This window comes from Oryza brachyantha, chromosome 3 (genome assembly GCF_000231095.2).
Source record: "Oryza brachyantha chromosome 3, ObraRS2, whole genome shotgun sequence".
Lineage (NCBI taxonomy): Eukaryota > Viridiplantae > Streptophyta > Magnoliopsida > Poales > Poaceae > Oryza > Oryza brachyantha.
This window is the reverse complement of record NC_023165.2, coordinates 173,169-196,962: the sequence shown is the minus strand read 5'-3', so window position 1 is coordinate 196,962 and position 23,794 is coordinate 173,169. Positions and strand designations below refer to the sequence as shown.

Genomic DNA, 23,794 nt, shown 5'->3' with positions numbered 1-23,794 from the left:
AACATACGAAAGAATATAATTTTCATACCTCCTAGTGGTTGGCCCAGGGCTTGTTGGCTGTTGCACTTGTGGTTGGTTTTGGGCTTCATCTCTAGCTGCAGCTGCTTCTCTAGCGGCAGTTGCTCTTGTTCTTGGGGTACATACTTGGGCATCAGTGGCGGTATTCCCTTTCTTCCTTCCCATCTTTGTTGTGGACTTCTTGTTTCTCTTCCTGCAGTACATTAATGTTAGTTCAAAGAATAAACGGAGTGAACAATAATTGAAAGAAAATAAAGCACATTGAGTACCACCTCTTTTTTGTGCCATGAAGTTGACATCTAGCACTGCCTTTTCTATGTCCAAAACCACCACATTCCTTACACTGAACTTGCCTTGTCGCATTCCCTTTGCCCTTCTCAGTACAAGCCGGAATCCGGTTCTTCCTTTGCCTACCCACCGCTCTCTTTTTGCTCAATGGTGGAAGAAGCTTGAAATCTTTCTCCACTTGTGGCCATTGCTTCTTGTCTGTGATGTTAGGGATAGTATATGCATATGCCGCTTGAAGTTTAGCCACATAGTAGGCTTTGTCTACATATTTCTCCATGGGTGGCTGCCTAACAGTTGTGATAACAGCTAGTGCATGTTAGCAAGGCTTTCCAGTAACCTGCCATTCCCTACAAGTGCAAGTGCAAGCATCAAGATAAACCACATGCCTTATCACCTCATGATCGTTGTATGTCTCTGTCACCTCAGCCTGGTTAGGATCTCCCTTAATGACTTTCAAGTGGCCTAACCCCCTTGATGATGCATTCAATTCATGGAACACAACTGGGAGTATTACTCCATTGAGGGCTTTGGATATCCTCCTCCTCTTCTCAAATAGGGTTAGTGTTTTCTCCCTAATTGCATCTGCAAGAGCATCAACCGGCAAGTCCTTCAAGTCCTTGATCCAAGCATTCCATGACTCTGCTAAGTTATTGTTGATGTATTCACACTTGACATGACAAGAAAACTTGCTTCTAGTCCACAATAGGCTGTGATGATCAGCAAGCCACTTCTTCACATCTGGACTAGCTGTTGTCACTTCATTCATCAACATGTCATGCTTAGAAGGCATGTATGTCCTAGCTGCAGGCCACATCTTCTTCCCATACATATCCCCATGAAAAAGTTTCTTCATGTTCTCCATCAAATGCCTGAAACACTCTCTATGTTCTGCCCATGGGAACACTGTTTTCACTGCAGTTTCTAGCCCTTTACAAGCATCAGTATGCACAGCTAGGTTTTCAACTATGCCAATTGCTTTACCTAATTGTTCCATGAACCAAATCCAATTTTCTTTGGTCTCTGAATCAAAAAAACCAAAGGCCAATGGGAACATCCAATTGTGTCCATCTAATGCATTCGCTGCAGGCATGTGTCCATTCCATTGTCCATTCAAGGCAGTAGAATCTATACTAATATATGGTCTACATCCCTCTAAGAATCCATCTATACAAGCTCTAAATGAACAAAAGAATCTATTAAAATGAACTTTATCTCCAACTCTAATAGTGTCAATCTCTACTACACTACCAGGGGATCTCATTTCTACCTCTGCCTTGAACCTATATAACCAATCAAATGAATCATCCCACTTCCCAAATAATTTATCTGCAGCCCTTTGTCTACCATACCAAACAGTTTGATATGGTATTGTGATATTGTAAGTGCTTTGTAGCTCACCTTGAAGTTCAGCTGCACCCATTGAACTCTTCTTCTTAAGAAATGGAATAGCTCTTTCAGCCACCCAAGCTTGAGATGCCATCTTCCCAAGAACTCTGCTTCTTGAAGCACACTTATGGGCATTGTTGTTTATTTGAACCTACAGAAGCACACAAGTGTTACAAACCAATATAAGAATAAAATCAGTGCAGCAAGCAATATAGAAAAATGCAAAACAATAATAAAAAAAATAGTTAGCATAATACCCTGACACTCTTATTTGCTTGTGTCTTTGCTCTAATTTTCCATGGGCAACCTTTAGCCTTGCATTTTCCTCTAAATCTATCTTTATCAGACTTTTCAGTCCCAAGCTCAAACTCATGGACAATAGCATATTGCTTGAGTGCCATTCTAAAATCATTCATGGATGGATAAAAGGTCCCCACACTCATATTTGGGTTATCCCTGTCCCAATCCAGAACTGCCTCAATTGGTAGCACATCATTCACTACAATGGCTGCATCTATCATCTCTTGTTGAATGGAAGATGGAATCACAGGAATTGCAGATTCTTCTATAAGTGCTTCAGCTGCGGCTGCTCTCGCATCTGCTGCTTTGAACCCCATAGCCTCATATAATTTGTCCTCATCCAACAATACATGACCATCACCATCCTCATCATTCAGCATTATTGCCAACTTACTCCAGTCCACAAGAATAGTTGGCTCTTCTGCATGAGTAGAGGTGTCGTTTGCTCCTTCTTCTCTATGAGCTATATTTGGAGAACTTATGTCAAATGGATCTTCATTGATGACATCAGTAGAGGCACCTTGAGCAATTGACTGTCCAGATGGATGTGCACTTATCACACTAGAGACAACTTGAGTTGTTGACTCAACAGCATTTTCAAAGGGGTCAACCTGATTGTATCCCTTCTTGTTAACAACCTCAATACCAAGATGTATCAACTTCTCATCAAACCGGGACTTCTTCTCAAGAAAACGGGCCTGCATCCACTGATCAAATTGCTCACTGGTTGTCAACTTCCATTCAGTGGCATTATCAAAGTCCAATCCCCACACTACGATTTGTTGGCTAGGTCCCCATATGACTTTACATGCAAGATCATCATGAAATCTTTGTAAGCTATACCCCTTGCATCTATCAATCCACCAGTCATGCTCTTGCTCTGCCATATTAAGCAATCCATACTCTACATTTGCTACGTACTGAGCACACTTAACAACAACTCTAAAAGCATTGCCAGGATCGATCCTGACAAAAAGAACCCCAAAAATTTGGAGTTAGAAGATATCTAACTCCACATGCATGCAACACAGGGGGCAGAAAAAAAAAATTAACTTACCAAGGTGGGCAATCCAACGACTTCATCACTAGAAAATCTCAGTAAATAACAGATCGATGTCGTCGGCAACAAGAAATTGAGCACAATCAGGAACAACAACCAGTCCCCAAAGCTACAAAGACAAAACAAAAATAAGCTACTAAAAATAAAAAAGAAAATGGGAGAAGAATAAGAAGAAGAAGAAGAACAAGAGATAAAGGAGGTGATTGCTCACAGTGCTGGTGGATGTAGAGGTTGGCCGGCGTGGATGGCTCACCGCTGGCGCGTGGATGGGCCACCGCCGGCGCGCGGATGCACAAGGGCCGGATGGCAGGCGGCGACACGTGGCTCTGGTGCTGCTTCGTCGGCGGTGCCAGCCGGGGAAGCGTCGTGGGCGACCGGGCGACACACTGCGGCAGGCAGCTTCGGCGGCGAGGTACGGCTCCAGGCGTCGGTGGCGAGGCGCGGCTTCGGCCGTCGGCGGTGACGCGCGGCTCTGGCCGTTGACGGCGACCACCTGAGCGGAAGGCTTCGTCCCGGCTTCCTCGCCGCTCTCTCACGTGGGCGGCGGCCAGACTCACGGGTGGGATGAATCGATTTTCCCTCTCCTAGGGTTTGCATACTCTGACAGGGGTACAATTGTCATTTCGTGTGCCCTCTCCATGCTGGCATGCTGACATTGCCTGCCAACTCAGCAAAAGTGGCAAACAATTAGGACTCAACTTCTCTCTCGTGGTATTTCTGTAGGTGCAAATGCAAAAGTGGCATTTGGAGAGTGTGCAAATATAAGAGTGGCAAATAGTTAAATTTCCCTTCATTTGCCAAAGATGTTTTTTTACTGCTCCAGTGGCCCGACTAACGATGGGTTTAATCAGCATCTCAACGAGTCTACTGTATATAACAAATAATTTAAACAAGCTTTAAAAATTATCATGTCATATTTATATTTATGTGCGTGGGAGAAAATCCTATCTCTGTTTCATAATGTAAGATGTTTGACTTTTTTGTTTATAATGTTTAATCATTCGTCTTATTCAAAAATTTAGTACAAATATAAAAAATAATAAATCACGCTTAAAGTTCTTTTGATAATAAAGTAAGTCACAAGCAAAATAAATGATGGTTCCGTAATTTTATGAATAAGATAAATGGTCAAACATTGTAACCAAAAAAATCAAACATCTTACGTTATGAAACGGATGAGGTAAGAGGTAAGAAAAACGGGTCATGTAGATTTATAGTCAATTACAGCATAAGCTCCAATACATTATGCGTGTGAGAGGTGAACTGATGATGATGATGTAGTACATATTTGTGGGTAACTATTGTATACTAGTCCGCGTTCTACATATGTTATATTCTCCTGCACGAAAAATGTAGTAAAGTAATAGATAGTATACAATTAATTAATTATTAATTATAAAAATTATAAATAGATTAATATGTTTTAAGGCAAACTTTTCTATAGAAAATTTTCACAAAAAATATATTGTTTAGCAGTCTGAAAAGCGTGAACATGAAAACGAGGATCTAGGTTAGAAAGCACCCTAGTATGTTAGATCTCAGTGATATGTGAAAATTTTAGCTAGCGGTTAGCTCTTATATTGATCTCATTGTTCATTTGAATGAGCTTCTGGCAGCCGTAGTTTCTTACATGATCTTCATAAGACAAAAACTCTCTTACATGATCTTCATAAGACAAAAACTCTCTTAGACAACAGTCATCTACTGATAATTTAGAGTTATAAATTCTAAAAAAACAAACTAGAAGAAAGTTGACTCACCAGTTTCTTGTCCAAAACTTAAACTCCTACAAATAGACCCTAAGATTATTTACAACATGTGTCACTCTATGAAATAGTCTTATCGGTCCACATTAGTGGCAAGCTGTCATGGAGAAGAGATAGGAGCAAAAGAGTGGCTTCAAGTGTGCAGAGGGTCTTTCAAAGGGTACAGGTGCTTGGAGAAAAATGTAAGTGGATTAAAACGAGAGATACGATGTACTTAATGGTTGTGGGAGAAATAACGACAAAAGGTTGTCCTATTAGAGATGGTTCGGTCGAGCATCACCATTGCGTTGAGCTTGCTGCCATTGATTGGGTCATACCGCAACCCACCGTAGGAACAAGCTTGAAGCGGGGATGAGCATGGAGGGAGGAGATGTTGTCAACACCTTATGGGGAGGAATGTATAGTGATACTCTAGACCGGTGCGAAGACGAACTTGTAGTGGTTGGGTAGAAGCATCCTGGACTAGGCAATAGAGAATTGGCAATCTGTCGCATTGGAGAAAGGAATTCATAAGCATCATCAACAAGGGCATGGATTAGAAAAGTGGAATAGAGACTGAATGAAGGAGATCCCATGGTTACATTTACACTAGATTTACAAGTGTGCCAAATTAGCATGTACCCTTGGTTGTAAAAGTTACAATAAAAGTGCAAATAACATATGGAGTAGGGGTTGAACCATAAAAAGTTCATGAGCCATTGAGTTGTGTTTGTTTGAGGGGTTAAGGATAAATATTTTTGTTTTTTAATATCTATTTAGTGGTATAAAATTCCTTACATGTTTATAAATTTTAAGGGCATATACTCTTTTCCCCCTCACTCATAGTGACCCTCTTCGTAAAAGTAGAAAAAAAAACAACCGCTCTCTCTCATGTTAAGCACCACCACCTCGAGAAAAAAGAAAATAAAACCGAGAATTATGTTTATTTTACTTGGGAACCTAAATTGTGGTATATTGGGTCTATTCTCCATGAATCCATGCTTTCTACAAAGTTAATGTCATTCTCTCCTCTCATAAAGCCATATCACTTTAATTGTTTTTATCCTTAGGATGATACATCAAGAGTGTAAACCAAGCCACATCACCTCAATTGTTTTTAGCCTTAGGATGCTACATCAAGAGTGTAAATTAAGCCATATCATCTTAATTGTTTTTAGTCTTAGGATGATACATCAAGGGTGTAAATCAAGCCACATTATCTCAATTGTTTTTAGCCTTAGTGTGATACATTAAGAGTGTAAATTAAACCACATCATCTCAATTGTTTTTAGCCTTAGGATAATACATCAATGGTGTAAATTGCATCTCTTAACATCACCTCAATTGTTTTTAGCGTTTGGATGATTCATCAAAAGTGTAAATTACATCTTTTTCCCAAAAAGACACACCATATAACCGAACCATATCTAAGCTATGGATAATTGATAAAGACACAAAAATATATAAACACATGAAAAATTATATAATGGTTAAAAAATTGTTAGAATTCATATCTACTACATTATTCCACAGTTATACCGCAACAATGCGTAGAGTATCCATCTAGTCTATTAAATATTTGATGTACCATTGCAAATCATGCATACTTTACTAGTCGAAGGGAAAAATAGTTTATTTTTCTACTAGTAACGTAAGTATTCAAAATTAGCTGCTAACATTACATAGGTCGTGTTTTAAATCTGTATATTGGATTTTTACGAGCACATTTTTGAAGCTCATAAACATTGTATTTAGTAAAAAGAATTCTTTATAAAAGTGCCCCCATCTTACTTTTTAAAATAAGTTTTTCCCTAGTTAGAGCAGGTACAATAGCATGCTATAAGTCAGCTTAAGCATATTTTAAAGAGATAAGAGGGGAGAGAGAAGATGAGTGTGATACTAATTTGTGTAGCCAGTTGTAAATGGGCTCCAAGACAAAATGTGTTTATGACATGTGGAACTATGTATTGATATTTTGTAGGTAACTATTATATGAATTAACTATTAGATTGACTATAGATGAATTAGAGCCAGTAGCTGGCTATACTATTAAACTTGCTCTTAGGCCATGTTTCTTTTAGCTTAAGGATTATTATCATCTAGATTATTGGGAGTAAGCTAAAATAAACAAATAACTTGTTGAAGTTTATTACAATCTGAAACTTAACTTATTATAATCTGATAAGCTTATTTATGTGAGTTTTTTCTCAGATTATTGGGTGAAAAATTATCCACCATTTCACCCCACTCCCTCTGTAGACTCGCAAATCTAATAATCTAGACTCTAATAATATAAAAAAGAAACAACTCACAACTTATTTTACTATAGATTATAACAATATTACTTATATTAATTGACTCAATAATCTAGATTATAATAATATTAAGATAGTTGTTACGTAATCTAGATTTGCACATGCCCATGGGCCTTGTTGGCCCGCAACCACCAGCATTACCTACACTTTTTTTCTTTTTCTTTTTACTCGTATTTGAGTTGAGTTGGGTTCTTCTTCGTCGTCGTCTCCGGATCGAATTCGCTGAAGTTGATCGAGTTGAAGTTGATCAACTGTGGATTAATAGAGTTGAAGTTGATCGATTCCTTTTTCTTCTCGACGATCCAATCTCTCTCTCCTGTACGAGCAGTTTCGACCAAAAAATCCCTAGCCGCCGCCGCCGCCGCCGCCGCCATGTTGGAGGAGCTGCTCATCTTCACGCGCGGCGGCCTCATCCTCTGGTCCTCCTGCGGTGCCGCATTCTTCCGGGGAAGGGGATCCCCCATCGACGCCCTCATCCACTCCTGCCTCCTCGAGGACCGCTCCTCCTCCTTCGCCCACGGCTCCTACGCCCTCAACTGGACCTTCAACAACGACCTCGGCCTCGTCTTCGTCGCCGTCTACCACCGCCTCCTCTACGTCGACCACCTCCTCGCCTCCGTCCGCCGCCGCTTCTCCCAGATCTACGACCCCGCACGCACCACCTCCTACGATGACCCCTTCAACGACATCTTCCGCCAGCTCCACCTCGAGGCCCAAGCACGTGCCGACCACCACATGAACAATAACATTAACACCACCCCCGCTGCTCCGGATGATTCTGACGATGATGATGCTGACGCCACCAATGTTACCTTCACCAAGCCACAACAGAATGCTGCTCTTCTTCCCAAAGGAGGTGAGAACCAACACCCAAACAATGGGGCCTTTGATGTAAATATAATACAGAAGCTGACAAATAACAAGGGTGGTAAGAGGAACAATGTTGCTAGTATTGTCGCCAGGAACAAGCCCAAACCTGGCCGAAACAAGAATAACAAGCCCAAAGCTGATCAAGAAGCTGGATTTAGGGTGTGGGGTGATGCACCTTCTGACAAGAAGCTGGATTTCACTGACCCAACTGATAAGAGAGAGGATGACTTCATAAACCAGTTGGATAACAAACAGCCAAGCATGATGGATAAGGATGACACCGTCAGCAGTGATAAGAACAGATAGTTCTCCTCCATGTTTAACAGGTAACAGCCGTGTTTCAACATACGTTGACATCATATAGTCTGCAATTCTGCATTCAGTTTTGTTCACTTAACAATTTGTAATCTCCCAAATTCACTTGCTCAGCTGGAGAAAGCATACATGATATGTACTTCATTTTTTTTCCCCAAAGCACTCGCTAATTTTGATATCCTGACATGGTCATGATCTGAGATACAATTACATTCCATATGGCATAAAATAGCAGGCTTGGACTGAATAGTGAATACAAACAATATTAACCATGTCTCTTGCAGCATATTATATGTTCTGTCTCATTGTTTACCTTCTCCCATGTCATCATAGACACAACTGAAATTGCTATTTTTTCCTTGTATTTTAATATCTTGCATTCAGGTATCAATGGTTGCCTGATTTACAGATCCCTCTTATAATTTGTTAATTTGTGGACTGAACTAACAATGCTTCGTATTCACCCTGTTGCGCAGCATTGCAGGTAACAATGTGCTTGATAAGTCTAATCTTCAGCCTGCACTCAAAGCGCTTAAAGATAGGCTGATGACTAAGAATGTGGTATGTATTTGCCTAGATTACTTGCATGATATTTCATAAGCTTACTAGACTTGCTGTTTGCCCTTTTGGTTCTTTATCTACCTGGGTATAAAGAAGAGTGTTGATATCTATGCAGGCTGAAGAAATTGCAGAAAAGCTTTGTGAATCAGTGGCAGCTAGCCTTGAGGGCAAAAGGCTGGGATCCTTCACAACGATATTCTCTAGCGTTCAGGTTGTAGCACATCCCAACCCTAATTTATGCAAATTTTAACTTCAATTTCCACATCACCTAATACTCCTCTTGACGGTCACTACTGCAGACAGCTATGGAGGATGCTCTTCTCCGTATCTTAACCCCGAGGCGATCTATTGATATATTAAGGGACCTACATGCTGCCAAAGAGCGTGGGAAGCCATATGTTATAGTTTTTGTTGGAGTGAATGGAGTTGGCAAATCCACCAATCTTGCGAAGGTACTTTTATCTTTTGTAGCCATCCATGGAAAAAACAATAGTGCCAGAGATTTTACTCATCCTGTTGTCTTGTAACTTACAGGTTGCGTATTGGCTTCTTCAGCACAACCTCAGTGTAATGCTGGCAGCATGTGATACCTTCAGATCTGGTGCTGTTGAGCAGCTGCGCACTCATGCTCGCAGGCTTCAGGTAGTGATCTGACCGCTCTTGATTAAGGCCTTGTTTAGTTCGCAAATTTTTTTTCCAAAAATATCACATCGAATTTTTAGACACCTAAATAAAGCATTAAATATAGATGAACCAAAAAACTAATTGCACAGTTACGAAAGAATTCTTAAGACGAATCTTTTGAGCCTAATTAGTCTATGATTAGGCATAAGTGTTACAGTAACCAACATGTGCTAATGACGGATTAATTAGGCTCAAAAGATTCGTCTCGTAGTTTCCAGGCTAGCCGTGAAATTCATTTTTTCATTCGTGTCCAAAAACCCCTTCCGACATCTGGTCAAACATTTGACGTGACACTTCTCCTAAAAATTTTCTCAATCTAAACATCCCCTAAGGCAACAATTGTATTGCCTATTTTTCTATAACTTGCATGAACCTTTGAGATCAAACCAATTGGATCTGTGAGTTAGAACAGAGTTCCTAAAATTTTAGCCAATCTATATGATGTGGTCGTTGAATCTAACTTTGAACAGTAGTTTTAGTTTCTCTGGAATGACCTATGTATCTTCTTCTCCTAGAAAAAAAATTGAATTATCTAATATTTATACTGATATTACTGGTGTCGACTGAGAAAGAGGAAGCCAGTCCTGGGAGTTTGCTTTTCTTGGATATATTCCGGTGTTTTGTTCCTTTCAAAATTAGTCACTTATTCCTACATATTTACATTCTTGGATATGGCCAGATACCTATATTCGAGAAGGAATATGAAAAGGATCCAGCGGTTGTTGCAAAGGAGGCCATTCAGGAAGCTACTCGTAATAAATCAGACGTTGTTCTGGTTGACACTGCTGGACGTATGCAGGTTGGTAAAGTGACTTAGCCACAATGTACTCTATTATCTTTCTATAAATGATGTTCTCACATTTATGGGTTTTTAATCATATTGCTCTTACACTGCTATTCAATTCCCCTTCTGATTACCGTTGCTCTTACATTCCTTTTTTCTTTGCCAGGATAATGAACCTCTCATGAGAGCACTCTCCAAGCTTATCAATCTCAATAGCCCAGATCTAGTTTTATTTGTTGGGGAAGCGTTGGTTGGTAATGATGCTGTTGATCAACTCACCAAATTTAACCAGGTACTGATGGTCTTTCACGGATAAATGAATGTTATTATATAGTACTGCATATTTGAAATAGTACTTCATTTATTGTGGAGTGACTGAACAGTTGTATTTGTTGAACAGAAATTAGCAGACCTTTCCACTGTTCCTACTGCCAGATTGATAGATGGCATCCTGCTGACCAAGTTTGACACCATTGACGACAAGGTCTGAACTAGCCACATACTACTTAGGAACACGAAAATTTTTGGGAACTAAATAGTGTCTTATATATATTGAATCATTGATTCATTTCAACAGCCTTCTTGTACATTATTCTTATGACAATTGACAATTCTAAAAAAAAATTGTAGGTCGGAGCTGCACTTTCCATGGTTTACACATCTGGAGCTCCAGTGATGTTCGTTGGTTGTGGTCAGTCTTACACTGACCTGAAGAAGCTGAATGTAAAATCCATTGTTAATACCCTGCTAAAGTGAATGCAGTGCGTGCTGCACAATATGTACCGTCTTTAAGTATTGCTATCTTGAAATACCCAATGACCTCGTCATCTTTGTGTTGGATGCGGATCTGCTCTTATTAACTGTTCTAGTACAAACTGCCACGAGTTACCCCTTGTATCACATGTTTTACCTGGTTGCCCTGCAATATAGTAATAGCACCACATGCCATTTTCGAAAAAAAAAATCAGTTACAATTACCTAATTCTTGCATTGGTATAAATGGTGCCTTCTGATGTCTGTTTCTGTGAACATATTTGAATTTGGGAATGGCTATCAGGCGATTGATCATATATGAGGGTCCAATGTGATCCTCCTCCTGACGCCTGGGTAATCTTGTCCTGTTTATTTGGCCGGGCTGGCCCAAGACGGGCCAGCCTGATTTTCATTAAGATTGAAAATAGTCTTGTCCTGTGACACCAACCTATCATTTTCTGCTCCCTTGGGTCTTTAAACCTGGTACTGGGCTCAATAATGCTCAAGCATGGATCCAGGGTTATACTGCAGCAACAATTCTCCGTCGCCCAGTTGTAGACTCTTCTCTGAATAAAGTTCCAGGTACATGATGTGTCATACTTTAGGTAATATCAATCATCATCTAATAGAGCTTTTCCTCTGTCTAAGATTCTCAATAAACATGTTGTTGTTACAACTGAAGGAGCCTTCATCCCGAAGGTAAGAGAGCATCTCCTATATATCACCCTTTTTATCTGTTTGGATGCCTTACGGAAGACGTGTGGTTTGGTGTAAACGCATTAGCGATTTTCAGAGATTTATTCCTGCTTTATGGAATTGTGGTGTCTGCTAGTATTTATTTATTTATTCTTGCGTTTTCTAACTTTCCATCAACTAATGGGTAGGGAAGTGGCAGGATGCATCTGGACTTCTGGAGTTAGAAAACAGAAAGAATTTGATTGTCTATTCAAGACATACACGGGCTGCATTGCAGAAATCTGTACTTTGAGAACAAAATCTTTTGATTCCACTGTATGCTGCTCAGAGAGTGGTTATTCGGTTGATATTTTCATTCATTCCAAACACAACCCATCAGAGAGCCATTGTTTGTGCTTTGTGAAGGGTAGGTGCATTTGCTTTTTTTGGTTGTCAGCCGAGGAGCAAAAGAAGCCAAAGATTCGCTGGGCAACAACGTCGTTCAGACCAGTTAAATTTGGCCAGGTAACCAAGTTTTCTACAAGTCTACTACCGACAATACACGCACCTGTACTTGCACGTTCTTTTTTTGCAAGACTGTAAAACAAGGTAAAAGGCTTCTTGGTTAGCAAAAACTTTAAGCTTCAAGCACGAGGTACATTTCTTTGATAGTAAATCTTTAAGCTTCAGGCACTGGGCAGTCCGGGGCTCCGGGCATGGCTAGCATATCAATATTCGCTGTTCAAGTGCTTGCTGAATTACTGATGTTATAGTAAAAACGTTTCTTTTCTTTTTCTTCTGATTCTTTCAGTTCCTATCCATTCCGTTCGTTCGGATTTGAGAGCTGAAAGCCTGAAACCATAACCACACTAACACCTTTGCTGTCATTTACAGAATGGAAAAGATACTTTTTTTTTTTGTTGTGTGTCCGAGTCGTCTCTGCTTGTATCTCAATTTTCAATACTGGATATGGATAGAAGTAGTAGCCCTATCTTTTCACTTTCGTCTATACTTATGAGCTAAAACTTGAATTTTCAATCTTAAATCTGGACTAGATTTTAGATTTTTTTTCATCATATTTTATTTTCCAGCCTTGACTTTTAAGTCAATAAGAACACGTATATAAAATTTTTATTTGCATATATACAGTTTGACCTTTTCCCCGATATAAGCCACAACCCCTAGATCATATTTGTACAATCAATCATTTTTCTGTCCTTGTCTCATTTTCTTCTGCAAGCTGAAGAAAAGTCTGGGCAACGTGTGGTGCATCGAGCTTAAATTTGGAACCGAATCTGAGAAAGCTTCACCATGACACATCCATTTCTTTTCGTTTATTTCATCTAGTGTTAGGCCCTAAGAAAAGGCGCCAATCTTTAGCTCTTTCCAAGTGCAGTACTTCTTGTGTTTGCAGCCACACTTAGATCACTACTACTATACTCAGTCATTGGCTCTTGTATTTCATCTCATGCTTTGGAACCTGTAGACCTGTATGATATCCTAAGACCTTTCTCATCATCTCTTGGAGCTTTGATTCGATTCCCTGACCGGGTTCTCAAAACTTTCAGGCAGGGCTTGTCGCAAACAAAAACTGCATGCACTCCTTTGGATGATCTAGCGATTCGTTCATGCTACTAATCTGTACCTAAACTGAAAGGGTAGTAGATGGATGAGGAATAAAGTAGATGCCTGTATTTGCAAGTAACTTATAGGTATTGATGAAATCATGCGGTTAGGTTATCTTGTGTAATGGTTGCAATATGGATGGGTGAGAAGTGTTTCTTAATTTTCAAAACCGGCACATACTATAGAGAGTTTGCTTATCAGCTAATGCTACCTTAAAGCATCATCTTTCACTTAAAATAAGCAAAATTGAATGACTTATTAGCGATTAAAAAATATTTTAGGGATAATTTTCATATACATGTTCTTAGTTATCCAAAAACATATGCCGGAAAATAAACTATAATAAAAAAACCCTGAAATTAACTCTAAATTAAAATTTAAAATACAAAATTTGACTTATAAGCGTTAGCGATAAGCATAAGTGAAAAGATGGTTGACTTAATTTTACAGCAAGGAGAAGGAATTACCTCGGGGATGCAGTTGTAGAGATCATTACTGAACGTACTGATCAAAGCCATATCTGATCAAACTTAAAGTTAACTTTTGGAGTTTGGAGAGACAGGTCAGTGATTGATTCTATTCGGACTCGGCTTGTTTTTGCATGGTTGTACCGGCAGCATCCCTGACGATGCTGGCCCAACATGCCAGCATTTCTTTGATGTTGTCCTTTTGTTCTTACTTCTTAGAACACTAGGATGATTGAATGAGTAACAGGTAAGGCTTATCGGTTCATTCAGTCCCGGCGAGGCCCTCATCAGGTAAGGCATAGCATCTTGATCTTGGTTTCTTGGATGGACACTCCCAACGTGGACGAATTTGGTGCTCCAGTTTACAAGTACAAATGCTGGTGATGACAGATGCTTGCCGTCATTGAGGTAAAGCACACCCACTTTACATTCTGATTGCCATCTTTGCATCCTCATCAGAACAAACACGATGTGTTCATGTTGGCAGCCCAGGAATTCCGCTAGGGCTAAATAAACATCTTCATGTCAATCAGGTTGTAGTATTGTGTTAGATGCATTTTCATGTTTGAGCAAGGATGGCACACCTATGGTCCATAGCACTCCAGTACATGAACAGAATTTCAGAACTGACAAATAGATGAACAAGTCGGATAGATACTTCAAAAGTATAGGTCGATTTTCGTTAAAAAAAACTATAGGTAGATTATCAGGAGATACGGTATTACTAATTTTCTTTGGAGTACTATACATGTTTCCTTTCACTTAAATCCACCGATTCCTGTTTCATTGGCTATATGGTTTTAATTTTAGAAAAATAATTATGTTAGTAGGAGTATATGCTTTATATTAGGTTATTTGACTTAATAGAAATGATATATTTTTGATAGAATAACAACTAACTCTTATGAGTTTTTTAACGCCCTTGAAATAGCACCTTGAAGTATCATATTTTCTACCGTAAAAATCTTAAACTTCTAGATAATAGTTACTAGCAAAGTTTTACACTAAAAATTTAGTATCTCAAGGTATTTTCTCAAGGACCGTAAACCTTTCCAAAATCTTATATTCAGGTGATTTTCGTAGCAACTAATTGACTCTGATTATATATGGGTCCAACTATAAAAGTGTGATGATAATAATGACCTTATCCTTTAAGCATACAACAATTGTTTAGAGACTTTTTTGCTAACTTTGGATGAAGATTTAGTAATATGTTATCTTTTTATTAAGCGTGTTTCTCTTTCTAGCTTGGTGTTATTAGTTTGTCTTTTGTCATCTCTAAACTTTATAAGGTTGCTAGGTGTTTGGTTTCAAAGTTTATAAGTGGCTATAGGTTTTTTTGAAATAAAATATGAGTAGCAATGATGATGAATCTGTCACCTATCCACCACCAACTCGCTCGTAATTTTTGAAAGAAAAAAGTGAGACATATATCAAACCACTTTTATTAATTTTACTTTAATAACATACTAATTATATTTTTTTAAAAAAAATTCTATTGCAACGTACGTACAATATGCTACTATATAAAAAATTTGATATCTAGTTAAGAGTCGTAAGATACTGTAGTTACTAAACTATATAAACAAACACTAGTTTGCTGTATCAGACACGGAATACTCACTCACTGATCTGATGAAACAACAGTCGTAGTAAACCAGAAATTATACAGACGCACAGCTTTTGGAAGCTATATAACAGTCTTAACTATTTAGCCACAATTTAGTAGTGATTACATAATGGAAATAAGAATCCACTCACAAACAAAAAATTCGGCTACTTTATACTTGTCCCTAAAAACCCTGTGCTACTTTATTCCCAATTCCTGCTGAATTCCGCAATTGTCAACTTGGTAATGTTCTCCTATCACATAATATCAGAAAGGCTACCAATATTCTTTAAACACGCACTTCTCGTGAAATTCTGCTTTCCAGGTGTCTGAGGGTTCTTGAAGACAGCATTATGCTATCACTGTATCTTTATATTCTCTGGTCCACAGACATCAGACTAGCTAAAACCACATGCTCCTTCTAGTTGCAAATTTTAATTTTGAGAGAAAACGGTACTTTCTTTTTTGTTTTTTTTAAAAAAGAAGAATTCGATCATGTATGCTGATAAAATAAACGTTTCTATATTCTTTTCGGAAAATACCAACCTAATCAATTAGCGAGTGGTAGTCAAACAAACGGTTCGTTAGCCTGTTGGAATTTTAGAAAAGTACTCCCACAATTCAACCTACAAATATATAGTAGAATACACCAAACATATATAACCTGCTTATTCAGTTGTTTGTGAAGGTAGTAGGAATGAACTTTCAAATTTCTTGCGACTTTTAGGAACTTTTTGTGTTGGTCAACAGAAGTTGACAATTTCATATTGTTGTTTGACGCATACCAGAATATAGACGTAATACTGAATGCCTTGGTCTATTATTCTGAAACTATCAGAAAAGGAAGAATACCGTGATTGATCAGGAAGTCTGGAAAGAAATCTCTGAATATAAGTTCCCATACCTTTAGCAAAACCAAATCTTGGTTCCTGGCATTTTTGTTTTTTGGATATACACACAATTTTTTAAATTAATGTAAGGGTAGTGTCTTTTTTCTTGGCAATATGCAATTTCTATTATGAAGTTCATAGCTGAAACATACATAAACCATTCTCCTCTTGTTGCTTCTGCTTATAAGCCAAAAAATAATTTTTCAACCTTAAAATTGGAATATATTTTGGAGCTTTTTTTATCATATTTTATTTTCTAACCTTGACTCTTAGATCACTAAGAACACATATAAACAAAATATTTTTTATTTACAAATATGCCGATTGAATTTTTCCATGCACAAGACAAATAATCGCCCCAAATAATTCCAGAATTTTTCTGAACTTCATCAAGAAATATCTAGCTAACACATGATAGAAAACCATTTGATTTCAGAGTAGAGTGACACTGTAGAATATAATGCAATTATAATCTACAAAACCGTAACATGACAATTGCAACCGGCAGGGCAAGGTGACATACATGCATGATACTGTAATAACGACTAAATTGAGCATTAGTAATTGGAGCAGATAAAGAGAAAGTGTCAGGATGATTGTAATTGCATTTAGTCGGAGGTATAATAATTAAGATTCAACACCGCCATGCGGAGACGGAGGCAAGCTCGCCGCGTTGCCAATGGAGGAAGAGCGAGCCGGCGCGCCTCTCCAGTCGGAACCCCCTCACCGGCAGCTTCTTCAGGAGCGACTCCGCCTGCGCCTCCGCGAAGCTGCTCACTTGCACCGGCACGAACCCCGCCGACGCCAGCGTCGCCCGCCACGGCGGCGTCCTGTCGCCCGCGGCGGCGGCACGAACGCACTCGTCGATCTTTGGCTGCACCCAGAAGCGCTCGATCTTGGCCGCCACGTCCGAGTCCGTTCCCATGGCGTCCAGTGACTCCAGCAGGAACACGGTGGACTGCAATGCCTGCAGCAGGTGCGCCGCGAACGGCTGGTCGCCGCGGTCACAGCCGCGGTCGACGGAGACAACCAGCTTGGCGCCAAGCCGCCTGACCAGGTGGAGGACGGACGGCACCGCGGGAGCGTGGACCGAGCCGACAGGGAGGTGCACGGCAATGGCGTCGCCGGCGGTAACGGCAAGAAGGCCCGTGAGGTCGGTGGCGTTGAGGTCAAAGGCGGCGAACCGGAATGGGACGCCGAGCTCGGCGGCGAAGCTGGAGAGGCTGTCGTGGATGAGCTGCAGCTCGATCGGGTGGTGCGAGGCCGTGGAGACGAGGGCGGTGACCTTGAGCGCGACGCCGGTGTGGGTGTGGCGCTGGGCCAGGTCATGCATGAGCGAGGCCCACTGCTCGCCGACGCCGATGTCGAAGTCGAGGACGTGGATGCAGGGGGCGGCGCCGAGCTCGTCGAGCACGGCCTGGACGCAGGTGAAGTGCGCGAAGTGGAGCACCGGGGACAGGTCGGAGAAGGCCTTGTAGGCGGTGAGCTTGAGGAGGAGGTCGAGCGGCGTGGAGTTGGTGGAGGCGGCGGTAGTGGTGGTGGGCGACGAGAGGGCGACGCGCAGTGCCTCCTTGAAATAGAAGGCAGAGCGGAGCAGCGGCGTGGGGGCGGCGGGGAGGCGGTGGTTGAGCCGCGCCAAAATCTGGCGGGCGGCGAAGACGTCGCCGGCCTCGGCAAGCTTGGCGGCCTGGGCCAGCTGGTCGACGCCGCCACTACTGGTGTCGTCGTCGGTGGGCGGCTTCTTTGGGAAGGGTTGGGGGAAAGGAGGAGAAGAAGGCATGTGTGGGTCCATGTCGTCGGCAATGACCCAGTGGAGGAAGGTGTTGTCGTGGTGGTCGTCGGCGTCGAGCCATGGCGGCGTGGAGGCCGCGTGGGCGGGCGGGCGCAGGGGAGAAGTCAGCGTGAATTAAGCAGCAAGCTCTGCTCTGCTCTTCTCTGCTACTCTCCTCTCCATCGTTTTATATATTTATATATGTCTGCCTACTAATCTACTATACCTTGCATTGCAACAACTTTCACCTTTAAAAAAGCTGTACTACTCATTTGCGATAAGGAAATTTTTATGGCCACACTGACACTGGTGCCATTTCTTTCTTCCTTTCATACCTCCACTCAGCGTATTATACATCCGTTTAAAATATAAGTATTTTCATGTTTTTAACATAGACTAGGTAGATGCGAAAAGACCTTTTTTAAGTTACCTGAATGGTCAATTTCAAACCGATTTGGTTCTCTTTTCAAACATCTAATTGGCTATGGAAGGATTGAAATCATAAAAAATAAAAAAATAAATGATTATATTGTGGTATTAAATCTGAATCATATAAATGTTTATATTTTGGGACGACGTACAATTTGTAATTGGAAAAGAATATACATACCACCAAAAGCAAAACCATGTAGTTAGCTAGAAACCTCCCTAGCTTAACTGTCAATATATACCAATTTGTTTTGCTTCCTCGAATGATTTTAACAATAAAATCATCCTACATGGCACCACAGAGACTAGCTAGCAAAGGAGGCTGCATCGCTCTCCTCTTCTCTTCTTGTTGACATGACATGATCGCGCCCACCTCCCAACAACTACACCCCCATCTTTCTCAACGCCCATATCTACAGCTTCAAGTAGACGATTAGCTTGCTTTTCCCATCGCCGGCGGCATGGCAAGCCCTTTGCTCTACCCTCAGCCACCATCCATGTCTGTGCATGTGTTAATTCACATCCACTCGCTAGACATGCACGTAGAATATGCATGGATGGGGCCGGGAAGATAGCAAAGGAGGATGGCACGTAGTAGCACATCTAACTGATCAACACATCACAATGTGTAAACCAATTGAATTCAATGATAGCCAAAAAAAAGAACAAGTTGTAATTTCTTACGGTTTAGGGAGGTTGGGTAATGGATGATAATAGACTTTTTCGTTTGTATAAGTTTATATTTAAAGGGAAAGCAGGACTAGTAGTAGTTTGGTGGAAGAGCCCAGCAAGGAGGAAAGGAAGGCCCAAGTCGATTCATTTCAGGCCATTGGGCCTCCGGAACAGAGGACCACAAGTAGACTCTACGTGGCTAGCGTGCAGGCCCAAGCCCAGGCCCAGCCATATCGATCGATCGATCGGTGCCCTCCGCCGCCGCCGCCGCCGCTTCCCCCGAATCCATCGCAGCTGCTTGTGCTTGTACTGTGAGAGGCGGCGCCTGGAGGATCCATCCATCCATCCATCCATCAATCCATCCAATTTCAAGGTGATCTCTGTATGCTCATCGTGCCTCTACTTAATTACTACAAATTTCACAAAGTATATATATCAGGGTAAAAGGATTGATTAGGTTTTTTTTAAAAAAAAATCTGGATGGATTAGTTTGTTGCTTTTCGATTTCTGATGTGGCTAACATATATAACAGTGTAAAAGTAAATTAGAGTAGTACTACCTCCGATCATTAATGTTTGTCGTTAGGACAAAGAATTATAGTTAAAACAAAAGCTAATTTACATGTCCGAAACGAGTCATACATAAATTACCGGAGGGAGTACCATTTAACTCAAATCTAGCTACAAGAGTAGCAGTACATATATATGCTGGCTGTCTGTGCTTGCTTGCTGTGGCATCCAAAAAAGCATATGGCCCCATTGAGTCTTTACAAGGCCATTTCTTACTGTTAGACTGAAAATACGCCCGCTGATCGATCGTGTCCTCACATGTCTTGCCAGCTTGTGCAGTTTGATCAGTGGTAGGAATCAGAATGCTACTACATATATGAATGATTCGATCAAAACGATCGAGTTGATATCCAATATGTACTGCAAAGTGCACCTGAGTACGTACAAACATGTCATGTTCATCCTTCTTCAGCAGGGTCACATGGCACTGCGATCATATGTTTTGGATCTTACTACTGGAGTAGCTAGCTACCAGTACCACACTAGTTTGCTTATTTCGCTGTTTGCAAGTACCATGGTATAGCGTGCTGATGCAACACTACACAAAGTTGCATTATCAGTTTTTTCTTTCTCCACATTTTGGTTTCTCTGGCATTATGTACATGCTGTTATGTCAGCCTGTATGTAAGGACGGATTTCTGTATACGGAGCATCAACAACTGAAAAATCTGCCAGACCAAGCAGCTGGCTGTTGCTCACAAGCTCACCAAATTAACAAACTGTGATATACTAGTGTTTTCGTTCTGGTTTAATTTTGCAGATGCCAAAGGTATATACCACCTATGGAATTCCGAGGACATGGACCGAGAGAGCTTTTGGTTGCCATACAAACATCTGTTCAGTGTTCAAGTTGTGATGGTAAATTAACCTGACAATGATGCTTATTGAACATCTCTTATACACAACTTCCTAGCTTTTCGATCACTGGTTGTCATCTTTACATGTATATATTGAAATTTCCATGCTGTTCTGATTACATACCATTTTAGCTCTTGTGTGCTTTTACTGAAACTAGCTTGCAGGCGGCATATATATTTTGCAACAGTAATTCTTCAAGCTGGCAATTAATAAGTGAATTCAATGGACAGACGTTCAGAGTCGAGAAATCTGAGCGAGGTAAAATTGCACCTACCTTAGCCTCGATCTGCAAATGTGTTAGTTTGTGGTTGTAATTAAGCAGGATATGCCCTCCTTGCAGATGGATTATATTACTACTAATCGAGTTGTAATGCTAGTTGCAGAATAACACCCTCGTCTTTTTGCTTCTGCTTCTGCTTATGAACAAAAACGTAAATTTTTAGCCTTAAATTTATAATTAATTTTGGGTTTTTTCACCGTAATTTATTTTTAACGCTAGCTTTTAAATCGTTAAAAAAACGTATATAAAAGATTTATTTCTAAATTATTTACGAGTTCAATTCAAGGTCCGGCCATCATCTGCCAACTAGCCGGCTCCACCACCTTTACGTCAAAAAAAAAAAAAAGGTATCAAGTCTCTACCTAATTACTGTACATTGTACTCCTTATGCCTGACAGCCATGACTGCCCGTACCATCGTTTTTTTTTCACTTATAGGCTTCTATCAAGCTTTAAATAGTTAAAACTTAATTCTAGATTCCATTTAAAGATTTTTTTAACCGTATTTTATTTTTTTGCACCTGATTTTAAATCACTAAGAATATATATTTAAGAAATTTACTCATAAATTATCTTGTGGTACTAATAAGCCATTACGGCCTTGTAATCGGTAGGAAGCCAAACGATACAATTAAAGTTCCTTTGAAGTTTTGACCATTAAGTTTTAATTGAAACAATGCTATAAGCATTTTTGAATTGTTTAGTAGATTTTAAGATTGAGAGAAAAAAATGGTAGTGTCCCTCGCTAAATATATAGGTTGTTGCGAGTGTGAGGGCGCAGATTGGGAGTAAGAGAAAATTTTAAGTAGTACTAGAGTGAGTATTAAATACATGATAATCGATCTGATAGTACTTTAAAATAGAAATCCAGGTGCACAACCTTATCCACGTTTGTAAACTAATTAAGCACTTAATTAGTAAATGGTGGAATTAAGTTTAAAATTATGACTGCATCTTATCAATAAATTAAATATTTATAATACAAAAGGAATATTAAGTGAAGAATATCGGTGGAGAGTAAAATATTTCGATTTGTTCAGTTTGCCGTGAGCATATATGCATGCATGCGAGTATTGAGATGGAGCAAGCGATCGAGAGCGAGCTGGCAAAGACTAGCTAGGAAAGCTAGCTAGTTCAATAGTACAGCCAACTGCTAGCTCTAATTTATCTATAGGCAATAGAATAGTCAATTTATATAATAGTTACTTACAAAAACATCAATACATGGTCCCATATGTCATACACATATTTTGTCTTGGAGTCCGTGTGCAGCTGGCTACAGATTAGTAGCCAACATATCTTCTCTCTTCCTTCTTATCTCTTTAAGATATATTTATAGCTGACTTATAGTCTCCTAATAATATATAGTGTATGATAGAATGCGTTTCTTGACATATCGAAAATGCATGCAAGGAGGCAAAATCGATCGATCGATATGTATGCATGATATGAACATATCGTTGGGCAGGCATGGCCAGCAAAAGATCGATCGAGAGCGTACGTCGACGGATGAGCAACTAAAGTAAAGTAAAGGTGGTATCTAGAAAGAAAGAAAGAGGGATAGGTTAGCAGAGCAGGTGGTGGCCGGAAGGGAAGGAAAAGGGTCGGCCGTCTTTTCGACGCCATTGGAGTCTTGTGGGCTGTGATCAAACAAAAATCCAAACCAAATGAATGAAAAAGCAGGCGATCGATCACGGGCTGCGCTAACCTACAAATCATCCACCTCTGTCTGTGTCTGTGTATGGGCACCAACCATGCATACATATGCCACCTCCATGCGTTCCATCCTTCTCATACATATATACATCTCTTCTCAGTTTCGGCTCTATCTGGCGAAAGTGTTTTCATTTAGGTTAACCCCTGGCTGAATAATATCCCATCTCTCTCTCTCTCTCAAAGGTGAACGATATATTTACAAACAAAAATAATTTATAAATAAAACTTTAATATATGTATTTTTAGCGGTCTAAGAGTCAAAAACTAGAAAATAAATTTCGGTGAGAAAAACTTAATATCAACTTGAAATTCAAGGCTGAAAATTCAAAATTTCACAGTATAAACAAAAACGAAAAGATGGGTGAAATTCTTTCTTCACCACAAATGGTTGTGAAAAATACTAAAATAAGCTCACAATACACAGTGACACCTACGTACCACCGCAACAAAAATCAAACCAAAACAATCGACCCAGCTAGCTCCCTAGCTATGGAGAAGAAAATTAAATTAGGATGCGAGTACTACTAATTAATACCGTTTATATGCTGGGTTTGTCTCTCTCTCTTTTTTTTTAATTTCTTGATGTAGATTTGAGTTTTAGAGTTAAAAGTTTTGCAGAGTAGTCTATGTATAGTACATTGTATAAATATTATCATTTTTTTGAGAAATTTCCGTAACTAATTAGATGGTGTTTGGACAAATAAGCTAGGGGATATCAACTTAAGAGACTAAAAGAGTTTTTCTTTTAACACCTCCATGTTTCTTCGATCTATACGACCAAAATAGTTATATTTCCTAAAAACAGATAATATATACTCAATGCCATCTATCAAAACATAATTAAACATATAAGAGCTATTTTACAACCCTTCAAAAGTACCACAAGTTAACGTATTTTTTATATAAAATTTACTGCCTCGAGTTATGTCAATCGGTAAATTGTGCTTCTATTTTTCTTTTAAATACAATTTTATTTTTATACACATGTACGTAACAATCAATGTGCACCATTAGTTTTTTTTTTTTCTGGACCCATCATGCTCCAATGATGCATACCTTTTTCTCTGTTCCGCTTAAAATGGTATAATTTCTTCCCTGCATCATAATGAATTGGATTATTTTGGCCTTTTCCTTATAATATAACAGATTCGTTA

At 39.8% G+C, this 23,794-nt stretch overlaps 2 protein-coding genes and 1 long non-coding RNA gene across 3 annotated transcripts; 2 read left to right on the top strand and 1 right to left on the bottom strand.

Annotated features, from left to right (window-relative positions):
- Nucleotides 1-7,214: 7,214 nt before the first annotated feature.
- On the top strand, nucleotides 7,215-11,277 carry LOC102705801 (signal recognition particle receptor subunit alpha-like). The gene is made up of 11 exons (XM_040522709.1): nucleotides 7,215-7,968; nucleotides 8,063-8,205; nucleotides 8,289-8,308; nucleotides 8,774-8,858; nucleotides 8,974-9,069; nucleotides 9,158-9,310; nucleotides 9,393-9,500; nucleotides 10,222-10,341; nucleotides 10,493-10,618; nucleotides 10,727-10,810; nucleotides 10,957-11,277. Exons 1-11 carry the CDS (start codon nucleotides 7,485-7,487, stop codon nucleotides 11,080-11,082), a joined length of 1,545 nt encoding a protein of 514 aa, XP_040378643.1. The 5' UTR covers nucleotides 7,215-7,484; the 3' UTR covers nucleotides 11,083-11,277.
- A 5,703-nt stretch (nucleotides 11,278-16,980) lies between these two features.
- On the bottom strand, nucleotides 16,981-18,138 carry LOC102705517 (scarecrow-like protein 6). Its single transcript, XM_006650888.3, has one exon. It carries the CDS (start codon nucleotides 18,136-18,138, stop codon nucleotides 16,981-16,983), a length of 1,158 nt encoding a protein of 385 aa, XP_006650951.3.
- A 1,333-nt stretch (nucleotides 18,139-19,471) lies between these two features.
- LOC107303895 lies at nucleotides 19,472-21,082 on the top strand. Its single transcript, XR_001549869.2, has 4 exons — nucleotides 19,472-19,591; nucleotides 20,548-20,645; nucleotides 20,810-20,903; nucleotides 20,986-21,082. It is a non-coding gene; the product is annotated as an uncharacterized LOC107303895 (long non-coding RNA).
- The last annotated feature ends 2,712 nt before the right edge of the window (nucleotides 21,083-23,794 follow it).

Coding starts and splice junctions, on each gene's coding strand:
- LOC102705801 (XM_040522709.1), top strand. CDS start 7,485: ATGTTGGAGGAGCTGCTCATCTTCACGCGCGGCGGCCTCATCCTCTGG. Junction 9,070..9,157: donor CGATATTCTCTAGCGTTCAG/GTTGTAGCACAT, acceptor TCACTACTGCAG/ACAGCTATGGAGGATGCTCT. Junction 9,501..10,221: donor CTCATGCTCGCAGGCTTCAG/GTAGTGATCTGA, acceptor GGATATGGCCAG/ATACCTATATTCGAGAAGGA.
- LOC102705517 (XM_006650888.3), bottom strand. CDS start 18,138: ATGGACCCACACATGCCTTCTTCTCCTCCTTTCCCCCAACCCTTCCCA.